We start from the raw sequence: 16,012 nt of genomic DNA, 5'->3' as shown, positions 1-16,012 counted from the left end.
TCTAATTTTCCTCTCTCTCTATCCAGATGTGAATGGGTACCTGACTTATGTTCAGGAAGATTGAAATGGCAGAAGGCAAGGATTGGCCCCTGCCTTTCTACACTGAGCCCAAGACACAGTTGATTTGAATTCACCGTCCCTATGGCCGTAAAAGTCTACAGGACGTTCAGTCTTTCATCTTTTTTTTTAATGTATATTTGTATTTGTATTTCTTTTTTTTCTGTATTTGGTTGTTGCTTTTTTTCTGTATTTGTATTTCTTTTTATCACAACAGATTTCTTTGTGTGAAATTCGGGCTGCTCTCCCCAGGGAGAGCGCGTCGCTACACTACAGTGCCACCCATTTTTTTTTGTATTTTTACCTGCATGCAGTTTTATTTGTTTTCCCTTTCGAAGTGGATTTTTCTACAGAATTTTGCCCAGGAACAACCCTTTTGTTGCCGTGGGTTCTTTTATATGCGCTAAGTGCATGCTGCACACGGGACCTCAGTTTATCATCTCATCCAAATGACTAGCGTCCAGACCACCACTCAAGGTCTAGTGGAGAGGGAGAAAATATCGGCGGCTGAGCCGTGATTTGAACCAGTGCTCTCAAATTCTCTCGCTTCCTAGGCGGACGCGTTGCCTCTAGGCCATCACTATATGGATAGGTGGATGAATGAGTGTAGGAAGATGGTGTGTGTGCAAAGTTTATTGCATACTTTTTGCAAGTGTATCAACACTGCTGGCAGTTTTTGTTTAGATCACAATTGGCCGTTTCCATTGGTTTGGATTTATTTTGTTTTTTTAAGTGTTCACCCTTAGTGTTCCGTTTTGTCTCTCTGTCTCTGTTTCTGTTTCCGTCTGTCTATCTGTCTGTCTGTCTCACTCTATCTGTCTGTCTCTCTCTCTGTCTCTCTCTCTCTTGTAGGAGATCTCTACTTACTAACATCAGTAAATATAAGTATCCTTGAAACAAAAATGTATTTCATGTTCAGACTATCAAAAAGTTTTTAGATAACATTTCAACCTTAAGTTTTTAGATAACATTTCACAGATTAGATTTTTAGACATTTTTTTATTTGTGCATTCACTCTCAAATTCTACTAACATTCCCTCTAAAGACTAGAAGTAAGAAATTGTCTTTCCACAGATTATTGCCTTTGTCAATGAAATACCTTTTATTCAGCACCGACTTAGTCATATTTGTACGTTTTTTTATTCAGCGTAGACTTTGTCCTTATTTTCATTCGGCATAGATGTGGTCGTACCTGTACTGATGGGTTGTTTTGTTTTGTTTTTTTTGTTTTTGTTTTTTTTGTCCCAGGTGGACAGGGTCTGAACCTGACAGCGGCAGACACGGTGATCTTCATCGACAGTGATTTCAACCCACAGAACGACCTGCAGGCGGCTGCACGAGCGCATCGCATTGGCCAGAACAGGTAATGACTCTGAACAACAGGTAATGACTCTGAACAACAACACAACCACGTCACTCTGAACAACAACACAACCACGTCAGAGCAGGTAATGACTCTGAACAACAACACAACCAAGTCACTCTGAACAACAACACAACCAAGTCAGAGCAGGTAATGACTCTGAACAACAATACAACCATGTCAGAGCAGGTAATGACTCTGAACAACAGCACAGGCAAGTCAGAGCAGGTAATGACTCTGAACAACAACACAACCAAGTCAGAACAGGTAATGACATCTGAACAACAACACAACAAAGTAACTCTGAACAACAACACAACCAAACCAGAACAGGTAATGACATCTGAACAACAACACAACCAAGCCAGAACAGGTAATGACTCTGAACAACAACACAACCAAGTCAGAGCAGGTAATGACATCTGAACAACAACACAACAAAGTCACTCTGAACAACAACACAACCAAGTCAGAACAGGCAATGACTCTGAACAACAACACAACCAAGTCACTCTGAACAACAACACAACCAAGTCACTCTGAACAACAACACAACCAAGCCAGAACAGGTAATGACTCTGAACAACAACACAACCAAGTCAGAACAGGTAATGACTCTGAACAACAACACAACCAAGTCACTCTGAACAACAACACAACCAAGTCAGAACAGGTAATGACTCTGAACAACAACACAACCAAGTCACAACAGGTAATGACTCTGAACAACAATACAACCAAGTCACTCTGAACAACAACACAACCAAGTCAGAGCAGGTAATGACTCTGAACAACAACACAACCAAGTCAGAACAGGTAATGACTGAACAACAACACAACCAAGTCACTCTGAACAACAACACAACCAAGTCAGAGCAGGTAATGACTCTGAACAACAACACAACCAAGTCAGAACAGGTAATGACTCTGAACAACAACACAACCAAGTCAGAACAGGTAATGACTCTGAACAACAACACAACCAAGTCACTCTGAACAACAACACAACCAAGTCAGAACAGGTAATGACTCTGAACAACAACACAACCAAGTCACTCTGAACAACAACACAACCAAGTCAGAACAGGTAATGACTCTGAACAACAACACAACCAAGTCACTCTGAACAACAACACAACCAAGTCAGAACAGGTAATGACTCTGAACAACAACACAACCAAGTCACTCTGAACAACAACACAACCAAGTCAGAACAGGTAATGACTCTGAACAACAACACAACCAAGTCACTCTGAACAACAACACAACCAAGTCAGAACAGGTAATGACTCTGAACAACAACACAACCAAGCCAGAACAGTTAATGACTCTGAACAACAACACACAACCAAGTCAGAACAGGTAATGACTCTGAACAACAACACAACCAAGCCAGAACAGGTAATGACTCTGAACAACAACACAACCAAGTCACTCTGAACAACAACACAACCAAGTCAGAACAGGTAATGACTCTGAACAACAACACAACCAAGTCACTCTGAACAACAACACAACCAAGTCAGAACAGGTAATGACTCTGAACAACAACACAACCAAGTCAGAGCAGGTAATGACTCTGAACAACAACACAACCAAGTCAGAACAGGTAATGACTCTGAACAACAACACAACCAAGTCAGAACAGGTAATGACTCTGAACAACAACACAACCAAGTCACTCTGAACAACAACACAACCAAGTCAGAACAGGTAATGACTCTGAACAACAACACAACCAAGTCACTCTGAACAACAACACAACCAAGTCAGAACAGGTAATGACTCTGAACAACAACACAACCAAGCCAGAACAGGTAATGACTCTGAACAACAACACAACCAAGTCAGAACAGGTAATGACTCTGAACAACAACACAACCAAGTCAGAACAGGTAATGACTCTGAACAACAACACAACCAAGTCACTCTGAACAACAACACAACCAAGCCAGAACAGGTAATGACTCTGAACAACAACACAGCCAAATCACTCTGAACAACAACACAACCAAGTCAGAACAGGTAATGACTCTGAACAACAACACAACCACGTCAAAGTTTAATCCCGCCTACTTTTCTATGTCTCATATGCAGAGGTTTTGGGGTTTTTTGTTGTTTTTTTCCCCATGCTTGTCCAGTTTGGAAACATCTCTGCAGAACGCTCACTATTCTGATATCCATGACGGAAAGCTGTGTAGAAAGAAAGGTGGTATTTGAGATGTATGAAATGTTAGTGATGTTGGTTTTTTTTGGATATAAATGTTTTTGAAGGTTAGTTCAGAGGGCTTTGAGTAGTGAATGATTTTTATAATGTTTGATCTTTGTTATTCTGTGAATAGTGATTGTTGTACCACTTTTAGCGAACTAACGAAAGTGCGTGCATGCGTGCATACACACACACGCATGCATGCATGCACGCACGTGCGCACGCACACACACGCGCATGCATGCATGCACGCACACACGTGCGCACGCACGCGCGCGCGCACACACACACACACACACACGCACACACACTCACTCACTCACTCTCTGTCTCTCTCTCTCTCTCTCTCTCTCTTCTCTCTTTCCCTCTCTCTTTCTCTCTCTCACCCACTTTCACTCCGTAAATCACTCACTCACTCTTAGTCATTCACTCTCACTCAAGTCACTCACTCACTCAATAACTCACAAACACTTACTCAGTAACTCACTCACTCAATAACTCTCCCACACAAATGCATGACACTACTCTCTATGTAAAAATGGACTGTGCGTTGTGTTGCCCTCAGACCAGTGAAGGTGATCCGTCTGATTGGCCGAAACACTGTGGAGGAGATCATCCTGAAGCGAGCCGAGGACAAACTGAAGCTGACCGACACCGTCATCGAGAAAGGAGAGTTCCATTCGGTGGAGCCGTCCACGTCCAAGACTTCTTTCAGCAAAAACATTGGACAGGTAACCTGCTGATTTAACCCTGCTTTGGAGAGTTCCTATCTCTAAAGCACTTCTTTTGGCAACAGTATTGGTCAGGTAATATCACTAGTTCAGTCCTGTATGTGGGAGTTTCGTTCTGTCAAACACTTCTTTTAGCAAAATATTGGACAGGTAATACTGTACTCATTTACTGTTAGCAAAAAAAAAAAAAAAAAATTGGACAGGTAATTCATTGTTTCTGTCCTGTATAAGAAAATTTCATTCTGTGTAAAAGACTTCCAAAAGCAAAAATATTGGACAGGTAAATCGACTACTAACTCCCTTCTTCAAGCGAAAATAACTGGACATGTGATTCACTACTGATTCCCTTCTTTTGGCCAAAAAATATTGGACATGCTGCACATGGCGTCAGGATGCTTGCTAGCATCAGAATGACCATTTCAGAGAAGTCTGATCGCCTCCTTTGCGAAAATGAAACAACAGGCGCATGACATGACACAGCGTTTGACATGACACATGGGACCTCTGTCTACCTTCTCATCTACATGACTTGCATCCAGACCACCACTCAAGGTCTAGTGGAAGGGGGCGTAAATACTGGGAAGTGTGGGATTCGATCCTGTACGCTGAGCTTCTCTTGCTTCCTGGGCTGATGTGTTACCACTTGGCCAACTCTCCACTAACGTCGGATGTCTGCTTCTTCTTCGGTTGTGGGCTGCAACTCTCACATTCACTCACATGTACATGAGTGGGCTTTTATGTGTACGACTGTTTTTTACCCCGCCATGTAGGCAGCCATACTCTGTTTTCGGGGGTATGTTCTTGTTTCCATAAGCCACAGAAAGCTGACATGGATTACAGGATCTTTAACATGCGTATTTGATCTTCTGCTTGCTTATACACATGAAGGGGTTCAGGCACTAGCAGGTCTGCACATATGTTGATCTGGGAGATCAGAAAAATCTCTACCCTTTACACACCAGGCGCCGTTAACGAGATTCGAACATGGGACCCTCAGATTGAAAGTCCCGATGTTTTAACCCCTAGGCTGCCTGCATGACGAGATAACTCGTCATGGCAAGCATGTATGCTTCGCTGCCTGCATGACGAGATAACTCGTCATCGAAATATTCTGACTTTTCCCTGGTTTGCATTCACTTCCTTGGCAAAAATAGTGGTAGCTTTAGCCTGGGGAATCTCTCTAGATTCTATTCATAGCTAGAAACCCCATCTACGTCATGAAGCAGTCCTTTATTTGAACGTTTTGGTTGGGTCACTGTCCAAGTGTTTGCCTGACTTCTCTCCTCGCTCGCTCAACAAAATGTCGGACTGACGCCGTGTTCAAGACATGCGATCGTGACGAACTAAATCAAAAATGATTTCTTTCTTTAGCTGATGCTCAGAAAGAACTGAAGCGTAAATTCGAAGGAGAAGATAGAGATGAACATTTATAGGACGATCTGATAGAAAATAAAGGGAGCAATCAAGAGAGTGGCCAAGATGCAACTGTCAGTGAGTGATGTCAGCTGTACAGCTGTTAGCAGACGACAGATGACCGAATTAGCAGCAGAGCGATATTCTTGGCAAGCAGCCAACGCAGTCTGATGAGAACTGAATCAAGTGACCGTGTGAGAGGGGTGAGGAGGAGGGGGGGGTGGTGACTGAGGGGGCGTGGCCTCACATCCATCTTATCACTTGGAGAAGTCACAGTGTATTGTGTATCTATCTCTTAAAAAAATATATATGTATCGTGGTTGTTCTAGTATGATTTTGTGTTTGCAGATATCCATTTGTCCAGAAAATATGATGTTTTTGTGCAAATTACCTGACTAATGTTTGTAATGAACAAGTTGAAAATGTGACAAAAAACAAAACACTGATTTCAAAACAACAACATGTCACTAAAAATATATAAAATGGGAAAATAGCATGTGTTTTGTATTCTTTATTCATTTACCTTTCAGAAAATATATACTTTTATGGGTCTTTCTCCAATAACAAAGAGCACAGAATTTTTGGAAAATTTATACCCGTTTTTTGTGAAAAAACCCTGGCAAATAGATTTCACTTAAATCTTATTCTCCTGGCAGCGAAAGGGTTAACCACTCGGCTATTGCGCCTGTCAACATCGGATATGTTTCCCATGTCAACAGCTGCAGGACATTCTGAAGTTTGGGGTGGACATGCTGCTGAAGGAGGAGGCGGAGGAGGAGGAGGTGGATTTCACCAACATCCTGGGTCCCTCCGTGGGTGGGGAGTGGCAGGTGGATGAAGCTGATCAGCAGGGGGAGGAGGAGGAGGAAGAGGAGGAGAAAGAGGAGGTGTGCATGTTTTTTTTAAACAAAATTGATAATAATGATGATGGATACTTGTTACGCACTTACCTCCTCCCTAAGAGGGAGGCTCAAAATGCTTTACAACAGGCAAGAAACATGTACACACACGCAGATTAGTTATGAAAAGAAGGAAGGAAAAGAGATTTACATACTTTTTTTTTGTTCTTTTCAGTTAACAAACATAACAGAACATATCTATAAATCCATTCATTCATCTATCCATAGACCTGTTCATACATACAGATAAATATTTGCATGCACACATACACACGCATGCACACACACACATAAAGATAGACACACGTGCATGCGCGAGCGCGCGCACACACACACACACACATGTAACAGTGTATTTGCTGAGTGTGAATGCAGAACACAGATGACAGTTTTTCATTTTAAAAGAACACTGTATACACTCATATCTTGGAAGATGTACTTTAGATTCAGTTATGATTTTCAGTGATTTGGAGCGAAAAAAGAACCACTTTTCAGGAGAAAAAAAAAAGAAAACTGAATCAAAAGATAAATTTCAGATTTTTTTGGTGAAAAAATAACTTCTATTTTTTCAGAAAAAAAAGAAAAGAAAATTGGAATGAGTGATTAGTAATAGTACTGCATCTATATGTGAACAGGTTACGAAACAAAACATTTATATACAGGTGTAAAAAAAAAAATGTTTTACCTGATGTCAGGTGTGTGTGTGTGTGTGATTTACCAGGAAGAAGAGGGAATGAAGGAGGCGCCTCAGAGCATGTACATGTTTGAAGGTCATGATTACTCCAAGGAAACCAAGGACACCTCCGCTGCCGACGCTGATGCCTTTCAGACGCTGGTTCAGTGTGAGTGGAGAGAGTGTGTGCTCCTTGTGCTGTGCATGGCCTCTGTTGATGCAGTAAGATGAAATTCCATAGACCTGGAATACAGACGCAAACTTTGCATGCACTGAAAGAAAAAAAAATCCTATCAGCCTTGTTGCCAATGTATTAATTTTGCTGAGTAACTTTTCTTTCGTATGATTGCTTTAAAAAATTTTGATATCATTGCTGTGCACATAAACACACGTTTACATCATTGCCGTGCATATCTACACACATTTACATCATTTCTGTGCACATCTACACATTTACACCACTGCTGTGCACATAGACATTTACATCATTGCTGTGCACATAGACACACTTTTACACCATTTCTGTGCACATTTACACACATTTACACCACTGTTGTGCACACAGACACATTTACATCATTGCTATGCACATACACACATTTACATCATTTCTGGGGGGATGAATTATTTTTTGGTAATGTTTGGTATCTTGTGTTCAATTTTACCTTTTTGATATTTACATATGAGTTCTATTTGTAAATGCCTAGGGCTTATTTTCAAGATTAAGCGTAAATGCTCATCATGATAATGATAATAATTGACATCATTTCTGTGCACATACACACACATTTACATTATTTCTGTGTACATATACACACACAATAACATCATTTCTGTGCACATATGCACTCATTTAAATAATTGCTGTGCACATGTACACACATTGACATCATTTCAGTGTACATATACTCCCATTTACATCATTTCTGTGCACATAGACACCGACACGCATTTAAATCACTGCTTGAACGACCAATTCATCCAATTAACCAAACCAGCATAGACACGCATTTAAATCACTGCTTGAACGACCTTTTCTGCCCAATTAACCAAAACCAGCGTGTTCCCAGTGGCACAAGCAGAGAAGGAGGAGAACTCTGCAGGGGAGAGAACCCTGAGGAGAAAGGGCACGATGCTGCTGACGGGACTGCTGCCCGAGACAGGGAGGAAAGCCCGCATTCCTCTCACCCCTGAGGAGCTGGAGGCACGCAGGAAGAAGGTCAGTGTGCATGGCGTACACCTGCCGTTTACGATGATGGTGGTGATGAAGCAAAATCAATCAGCCAGGACGAATCACATCCGGCTTTTGGGATTTTCGAGATGCTCCCCTCTGGTCGACGGTATAGAAGTATGACGAAAACCAATCGCTTCACCAATAGCTTTTTCCCAAAAGCAGCCAATGCCCTGTCTCTCGAACAAATCCAGTGTGATGAATAGAATTGTGAAATCAACAACCATCTACCTGCAAATCTCGTCATCAGCCCCATCCACATGTAATATGTGGCTTCTGTTCCGACGTGTGTGTATGTGTGAGAAAGGGAGAGAGAGAGTTTGTGTGTGTGTGTGTGTGTGTGTGTGAGTATGCACAAGTTTTTATATTGATATGCACTGGTATGAACCCTAATTTCTACTGTATCTGTGTTTGTGTATGATTTTCGATTTATGTTCGTATCTTGTTATGTACTATCCCCCCCAAATATTCCTTGTGACCCTGGTACACTTGGTAATAAAGACATATTCTATGGTGGTGTTGTGGACTGACTCTTGGCACCTCCCACACAGGGAGCCTGTGAAGGTTTCAGTTAAAGATGTGTATGGATATTTGTACATGCGTTTTGGGTAGGACATACGCAGACAAGGATGTGTATGTGTAAACACGGAAATGCACACACACACACACACACACACACACAAATTGCACAGATTGCTCTGACATTCACACAGAATCGTCACAGGTCTGATATCTCTCCACAGAGGCAACAGGCTGCAGAGAAACGAGCACAAAAGGCTGCCGAGGAGAAGCAGAGAAAGAGGCAAGGGGTTTTTCCTTCTCGTCTTTCTCCTATGTTTTGTATTCGAAGCGGAGAAAAAAGTAAGGGTTTTTTCCTCATCGTCTTTCTCCTATGTTTTAGTTTTCTTTGAAGCAGAGAAAGAGATAAGGGTTTTTCCTTCTCGTTTTTCTCCTGCGTTTTAGTTTTCTTTGAAGCAGAGAAAGAGGTAAGGGTTTCTATCATCGTCTTTCTCCTATGTTTTGTATTTCGTCGAAGCGGAGAAAGAAGTCAGGGTTTTTCCTTGTCGTTTTTCTCCTGCGTTTTAGTTTTCTTTGAAGCAGAGAAAGAGATAAGGGTTTTTCCTTCTCGTTTTTCTCCTGCGTTTTAGTTTTCTTTGAAGCAGAGAAAGAGATAAGGGTTTTTCCTTCTCGTTTTTCTCCTGCGTTTTGTATTTCTTTGAAGCACAGAAAGAGGTAAGGGGTTTTTCCTTGTCGTCTTTCTCCTGCGTTTTAGTTTTCTTTGAAGTAGAGAAAGAAGTAAGGGTTTTTCCTTCTTGTTTTTCTCCTACATTTTCCTCTTTTCTTTCGAGGAGCAGCTAAGGGATGATTTGGGGGCTTTAAAAAAAAAAAATCTTTTTTGCCCTTCTATTTCTAGTGTTGTTGTTTTGTTGTTTTTTTTGTTGTTGTTGTGTTTGTGTGTGTGTGTGTGTGTGTGTGTTCATTCTCCTATGTTTTCTTCTTCTGGGAGAGAAGCAAAGGAAAATTTGAGTTGATTTTCTTTCCTTTATTTTTTTCCCCCTTCTTTTTCTAGTATTTTTGGAGGGGGCTTCATTTTGCTTCAATAGGAAAAACAAATAAAACTGCACGCGGGAAAAAATACAAAAAAATGGGTGTTGCTGTAGTATAGCGATGCGCTCTCCCTGGGGAGAGCAGCCCGAATTTCACACAGAGAAATCTGTTGTGATAAAAAGCAATACAAATACAAATATATATATATATGTGTTATATATATATGTACGTGTGTGTTTCAGTAACCTTGCGGACTGCCTATTATTATAAAAAAAAAGAGTGTTTTTTTCATTCAAATTTTCTATCAGTATGTTATTTGAAAATATATGTATAAGGGTATTAGGATCATGCCTTTTATCAGTGTTTAATCAATATCTATGTGTGTGTGTGTCCTTGTCATTAGTGTGTTATTCAAAAGATGAAAGTAGATGTTTCAGATGTGACTTTTTTCAATCATGCTAGTTATCAGTGTGCTGTTTATGAGGTGTATTAGGGCTTTTCAGTCATTTTTGTCGTCGTTGTGCTGTTTACAAATATGTATGCGGGTCCTCCACTTCCGTGCTTGGGGTGAGTCCTGTCAATGTCGTCAGTGTCGGCAGATTCATGGGTGGCTGTTGTTTGAGGGACATGGTGGCGGTCTCCACTCTGGGAGGGACGCTCACTCAGTCTGGCTCCGCGACTAAGCCATTATTGTCGTTAGTAGGGGGCTTAGTAGGTGGTGTCCTAAGTACGTTAAAACAGAACAGGCACCACTGAACACCACCGAAGTGACTCAGCGGCAGTGCAAGGTCTCCTCTGGTGTGTGGCCTCCTGGCGACCTAACATCGATGGTTCCCTGTGGACTGCCGACGCTGGAACTGCGACGGACGAACCCGGGTGTGGCCGTGTATGGGGGAATCTAAATGAGCAGCGTGGGAGTAATGCCACTGAAACTGTGCAGATGAGGGGGCAGCAAAAAAAAAAAAAAATGTAGGCGGGTCTTTCAGTCATCCGTGTTATCAGTATGCCTCAAGGCCTTATCAGCATTTAGGATTTGTGAAAGGGCAGACATTTGCTGTTGTTTTTTGGAGGTGAGGGGGTGGGAGAAGGGGGTAAGAGGGGGGGGGGGGCATGGATGGGGGGGGAGTTGTATTTAAATAACAGCAGATGTGATTTTGCATGTATGGATCTGTCCGCATGCTCGGACTTCTTGAAGCTGAAACTGATACTATCTCTCTCTCTCTTACTCGCTCTCTCACTCACTCTCTCTCTCTCTCTCCCTCCCGCTCTCTGTCTCTGTCTGCCTCTCTCTCTCTCTCTCTGTCCCCCTCACTCTTTATCCCCCCCTCTCTCTATCCCTACCCCCCCTCTCTCTCTCTATATATATATGTATATGATATTGTGTGTGTGTGTGTGTATCTAGATCATCCTTGTTATCATTTTACTGTTTTTACAGGGAGGCCCTGTGGAAAAAGCACAACTACCACTCGGTGAACATTGTGATAGACAGTGAAGGAGAGGAGGAGGAGGAGGAGGAAGGCAAGGAGGAGGAGGAGGAAGGCAAGGAGGAGGAGGAAGAGAGAGAGGGTGAAGGAGACAAACCAGGAAAGTCCATCAACTACGTGATCGGCGACGTGACGCGGCCATTGGCCGCAGCAAAGACATCAGTGAACATCGTCATTCACTGTGCTGGTGGGGTACAATAGTGAAAGTGACAGTGATGATAATGAAAATGATGACATGACATGTGGAGTGATGGCCTGGAGGTAACGCATCCGCCTAGGAAGCGAGAGATTCTGAGCGCGCTGTTTTAAATCACGGCTCAGTCGCCGATATTTTCTCCCCCTCTACTAGACCTTGAGTGGTGGTCTGGATGCTAGTCATTCGGATGAGATGATAAACCGAGGTCCCATGTGCAGCATGCACTTAGCGCACGTAAAAGAACCCACGCCAACAAAAGGGTTGTTCCTGGCAATCCACTTCAATAGGAAAAACAAATAAAACTGCATGCAGGAAAAAAGGGTGGCGCTGGAGTGTTGTGACGCGCTCTCCCTGGGGAGAGCAGCCCAAGTTTCACACAGAGAAATCTGTTGTGATAAAAAGAGAAATACAAATACAAATCATGAAGAACATTTATATTACTTTTGTGTCTCCCCCCTGAAAACAGAGTATGACTGCCTACATTGCAGGAGTAAAAGTGGTCGTACATGTAGTAAAAAGAGTAATATTAAACATGATGATATTAATAATCATGAAGAACATTTATAGTACTTTATATCACTTTGGCGTCTTCCCCTGAAAATGGAGTATGACTGCCTACATGGCTGGGGTAAAAGTGTTGGAAACATATGATAGTCCGAGTAATATTAAAAATGATGATATAACTAATCATGAAGAAAATGTATATTTCTTTGGTGTTCCCCCCCCCCCCCACCCCCACCCCCAGTATGACTGCCTTCTTGGCTGGGGTAAAAACTGTTGTGCATGTTTGAGCCCCCTCTTGCAAACGAGTGACTGTGGGAGTCACAGCCCAGGAATGGAGGGGAAGAAGAAGACTTAGGTATCTCAGCGTTGAGGGAATTCTTAGCATATGACAGTGCCACGTTTGAAGCAAGCAGACTAAAAGAAAGAGATAAAGCACAAATCCCCCCCCAAGACAAAACAAAGAAATGCTGCTTTCATAAGCGCGTGCATGCACACATGCGCTCAGTATGATTTTTGTTAAATGAAGGTGTCAGTGTTTATGTATGTGTGTACTTACTTGTATATATCTTTGTATTTGGTAAATCAGTTTGAAAGTATTGAATTTTTCGTATGGTCACAAGCATAATACACCCGTTTGAATACGTACAAACACATACATACATATACACATGGACTTGCTTACACATTTGCACTCACACATATGCATGTACACACACACACGCACACACACACACATACACATGCTTTTGCTCACACATTTACTCACACACACACACACACACACACACACACAAAGACACACACATACAAGCCTCATATCATATGCAAATAATTTCAGATGTATATTTATCTCAAGTGTTGGGTGTTTTTTTTAATAAAAAAGTTAACTGAATGCTATGTGATAGACGATTCTGGCTACTGGGGGCGAGGGGGCCTGTTCTCAGCGATATCGTCCCGGTCCAAGCAGCCCCAGAAACAGTACGAGTTGGCCGGGAAAGTGAGAGGTAAGTTATGTATATCAATATGTGAATGTATATGCATTTCTTTTTATCACAACAGATTTCTGTGTGTGAAATTCGGGCAATGCTAACCCCAGGGAGAGCGCGTCGCTACACTACAGCGCCACCCTTTTTTTTTTTTTTGTATTTTTTCCTGCGTGCAGCTTTATTTGTTTTTCCTATCGAAGTGGATTTTTCTACAGAATTTTGCCAGGAACAACCCTTTTGTTGCCGTGGGTTCTTTAACATGCGCTAAGTACATGCTGCACATGGGACCTCGGTTTATCGTCTCATCCGAATGACTAGCGTCCAGACCAGCACTCAAGGTCTAGTGGAGGGGGAGAAAATATCAGTGGCAGAGCCGTGTTTTGAACCAGTGTGCTCAGATTGTCTCGCTTCCTAGGCAGACGCGTTACCTCTAGGCCATCACTACACTTAACACAGGACCTCCTCTGGTGTGTGGCCTCCTGGCAACCTTGCGTCAATGGTTCCCAGTGGACTGCTGGTGTTGGGACTGCAGTAGATGAACCTGGGTGTGGCTTTGTATGGGGAGCTTGGGATGAGGGGCGTGAGGGGGGAAACGGGGTGGGAACGCCACTGAAACAGTGCTCGGATGATAGGACAACCATCCACCCCACTCACCTTTCCCCCTAGTTTTAACCACAGGACTGAAAAAACATCTCAAAACCTTCATCACAGAATAAGACAGAAAGGTGATAACGGTAAGCAAGGTAAGGAGTGAAATTCAGTATGTTTGCGTCTGGCATACAGACATTTCAAAATCATTATAGGACAGTGGTCTTGTGTGCTGTATTGATAGGTTTTGGTTTTCTACATCATGTTCGTTTTTCTTGAAGCTTTGCCTGAAAACATCATTGGAATGATTGTTTACCTCCTGCCGGAAACAGCATTTTATTGGCTAGCAGACGGCGGTCTAATGGCGAGATGCTGTATCACTGAGTTGCCGCGATAAATTTTTGTCTGAGAAGAGCAAACAGATAGACCTGGTTTGCATCAGTTTGACATGGTAGGTATATTTAACCAAACTGGGAGTATGATGCAAATTCCTCATTGTACTTTGAAAAATGGATCGTTTCTTTTTTGTACTGTGCATGCAATTTGTTTTCAGCCCCGTTTAGAAACAGTGTATCAGAAAAAATATTACATGAGTAAGTGTAGATATGAATGTGATTGTGGGGGATGCCATTAATATTGTTCCACCAAAGAAATAAATGATGCCCAATAGAATTTTGGGGATTATTGATCCTTTTGAGTGTGTGTACATATTTTGGGGTTTTTTTTTGTTTGTTTGTTTTTGTTTTCATTTTATATGATTATGTTTCATTGGTTGGCGTTGTTGAGACGGCCAGGAGTAGAGGGCCCAGAGTGTCAACGAATCAATTGCGATCACGCCTTAATTTTAGCATGATCGCCCAATCGAGCTACATAATTATGTGACCTGGTTGGAGACATGATTTGACAAAAAACAAGAACACTAGAGAATCAACAGACAGACAAAATACGAAAAAAAAACTTAGCCGTATGGAGAGCACAGGAACAGGAGTCATGATGGCTGCCGGAAAAAGAGGGTGCTAGCCAGCGGGACAAAGGCGAGGTTATCAGCCGTAATTACTTTAGTTTTCTCCGCATAGGCGGATAGTAGTTTGCACAGGACAGGAATGTCAGACCCCTGCCGGAGTCTGCACTAGTTGGGTCATGGTTAAGTATGTGTAATTAAACATAATTTTAGATAGAAAATTTCCTTTCAATTCCAGTTAGAATAAATGTAGTCTTGGAGTCTGGTCAGAACAATATAATTTTGGTTATGCTTTATTAAATTCTACGTTTGTATAGAAATTCATGTGTGTTACTTAGCAGTGGAGGGGCCCAGACCTTTTGCAGGCATGGTGCAGCACATATGGACATGCCTTAACTGTTATGACGCCCTGTGAGACAAGTATTTTATTGTATTACACGTTTGTCACAGCAGATTTCTCGGTGTGAAAATCACTATAGTACAGCACCACCACCCATTTTTTTCTGCCATCAAGTGAACCCGTTTGTGGATTCTTAAACAGAATTTTGCTGTAGACAACTCTCCTGTTGCCATGGTTTCTTTTTTTTTACTTACACTGAGCGCATGTTACACTTGGGACCTCGGTTTATCATCTTATCTGAATAACTAAGTGGATCACTGTGTATGTTTCAGACTTGGCGCTGGGTGACTGTCACCTCATTCCAATGACAGCATCTCAAAGACAGAATGATGAGGAGGATGACACTGAAGATTTGGTGTGTGTGTGTTTGTTTGTCAACGTGTGTGTGTGTGTTTGTTTGTCAACGTGTGTGTGTGTGTGTGTTTGTGTGTGTTTGTTTGTCAACGTGTGTGTGTGTGTTTGTTTGTCAACGTGTGTGTGTGTGTTTGTGTGTGTGTGTTTGTTTGTCAACGTGTGTGTGTGTGTGTCAACGTGTGTGTGTGTGTTTGTTTGTCAACGTGTGTGTGTGTGTTTGTGTGTGTGTGTTTGTTTGTCAACGTGTGTGTGTTTGTGTGTGTGTGTTTGTTTGTCAACGTGTGTGTGTGTGTGTTTGCACAGCATGTGTATGTTTTTATGTGTGTGTGTGTGAGTGCATATGTGTGTCTGTGTGTGTATGTTGATGTGCATGCATGCGTGCGTGTGTGTGTGTGTGTGCACACATGTGTTTGTG

At 42.1% G+C, this 16,012-nt stretch overlaps 1 protein-coding gene across 1 annotated transcript in view; it reads left to right on the top strand.

Annotated features, from left to right (window-relative positions):
* Positions 1 to 16,012, top strand: part of LOC143286789 (chromodomain-helicase-DNA-binding protein 1-like) — a 49,761-nt gene that overhangs the window by 22,970 nt on the left and 10,779 nt on the right. The window contains exons 11-19 of the mRNA XM_076594574.1: positions 1,306 to 1,420; positions 4,195 to 4,360; positions 6,493 to 6,660; positions 7,394 to 7,514; positions 8,416 to 8,564; positions 9,320 to 9,378; positions 11,560 to 11,795; positions 13,214 to 13,312; positions 15,516 to 15,598. Coding sequence (XP_076450689.1) covers positions 1,306 to 1,420; positions 4,195 to 4,360; positions 6,493 to 6,660; positions 7,394 to 7,514; positions 8,416 to 8,564; positions 9,320 to 9,378; positions 11,560 to 11,795; positions 13,214 to 13,312; positions 15,516 to 15,598 — 1,196 coding nt within the window. The remainder of the gene's footprint in view (positions 1 to 1,305; positions 1,421 to 4,194; positions 4,361 to 6,492; positions 6,661 to 7,393; positions 7,515 to 8,415; positions 8,565 to 9,319; positions 9,379 to 11,559; positions 11,796 to 13,213; positions 13,313 to 15,515; positions 15,599 to 16,012) is intronic.

The sequence above is a fragment of the Babylonia areolata genome, chromosome 10, assembly GCF_041734735.1.
Source record: "Babylonia areolata isolate BAREFJ2019XMU chromosome 10, ASM4173473v1, whole genome shotgun sequence".
Taxonomy (NCBI): Eukaryota; Metazoa; Mollusca; class Gastropoda; order Neogastropoda; family Buccinidae; genus Babylonia; species Babylonia areolata.
Note: the sequence above shows the minus strand (reverse complement) of the source record. Positions and strands in the feature narration are given on the sequence as shown.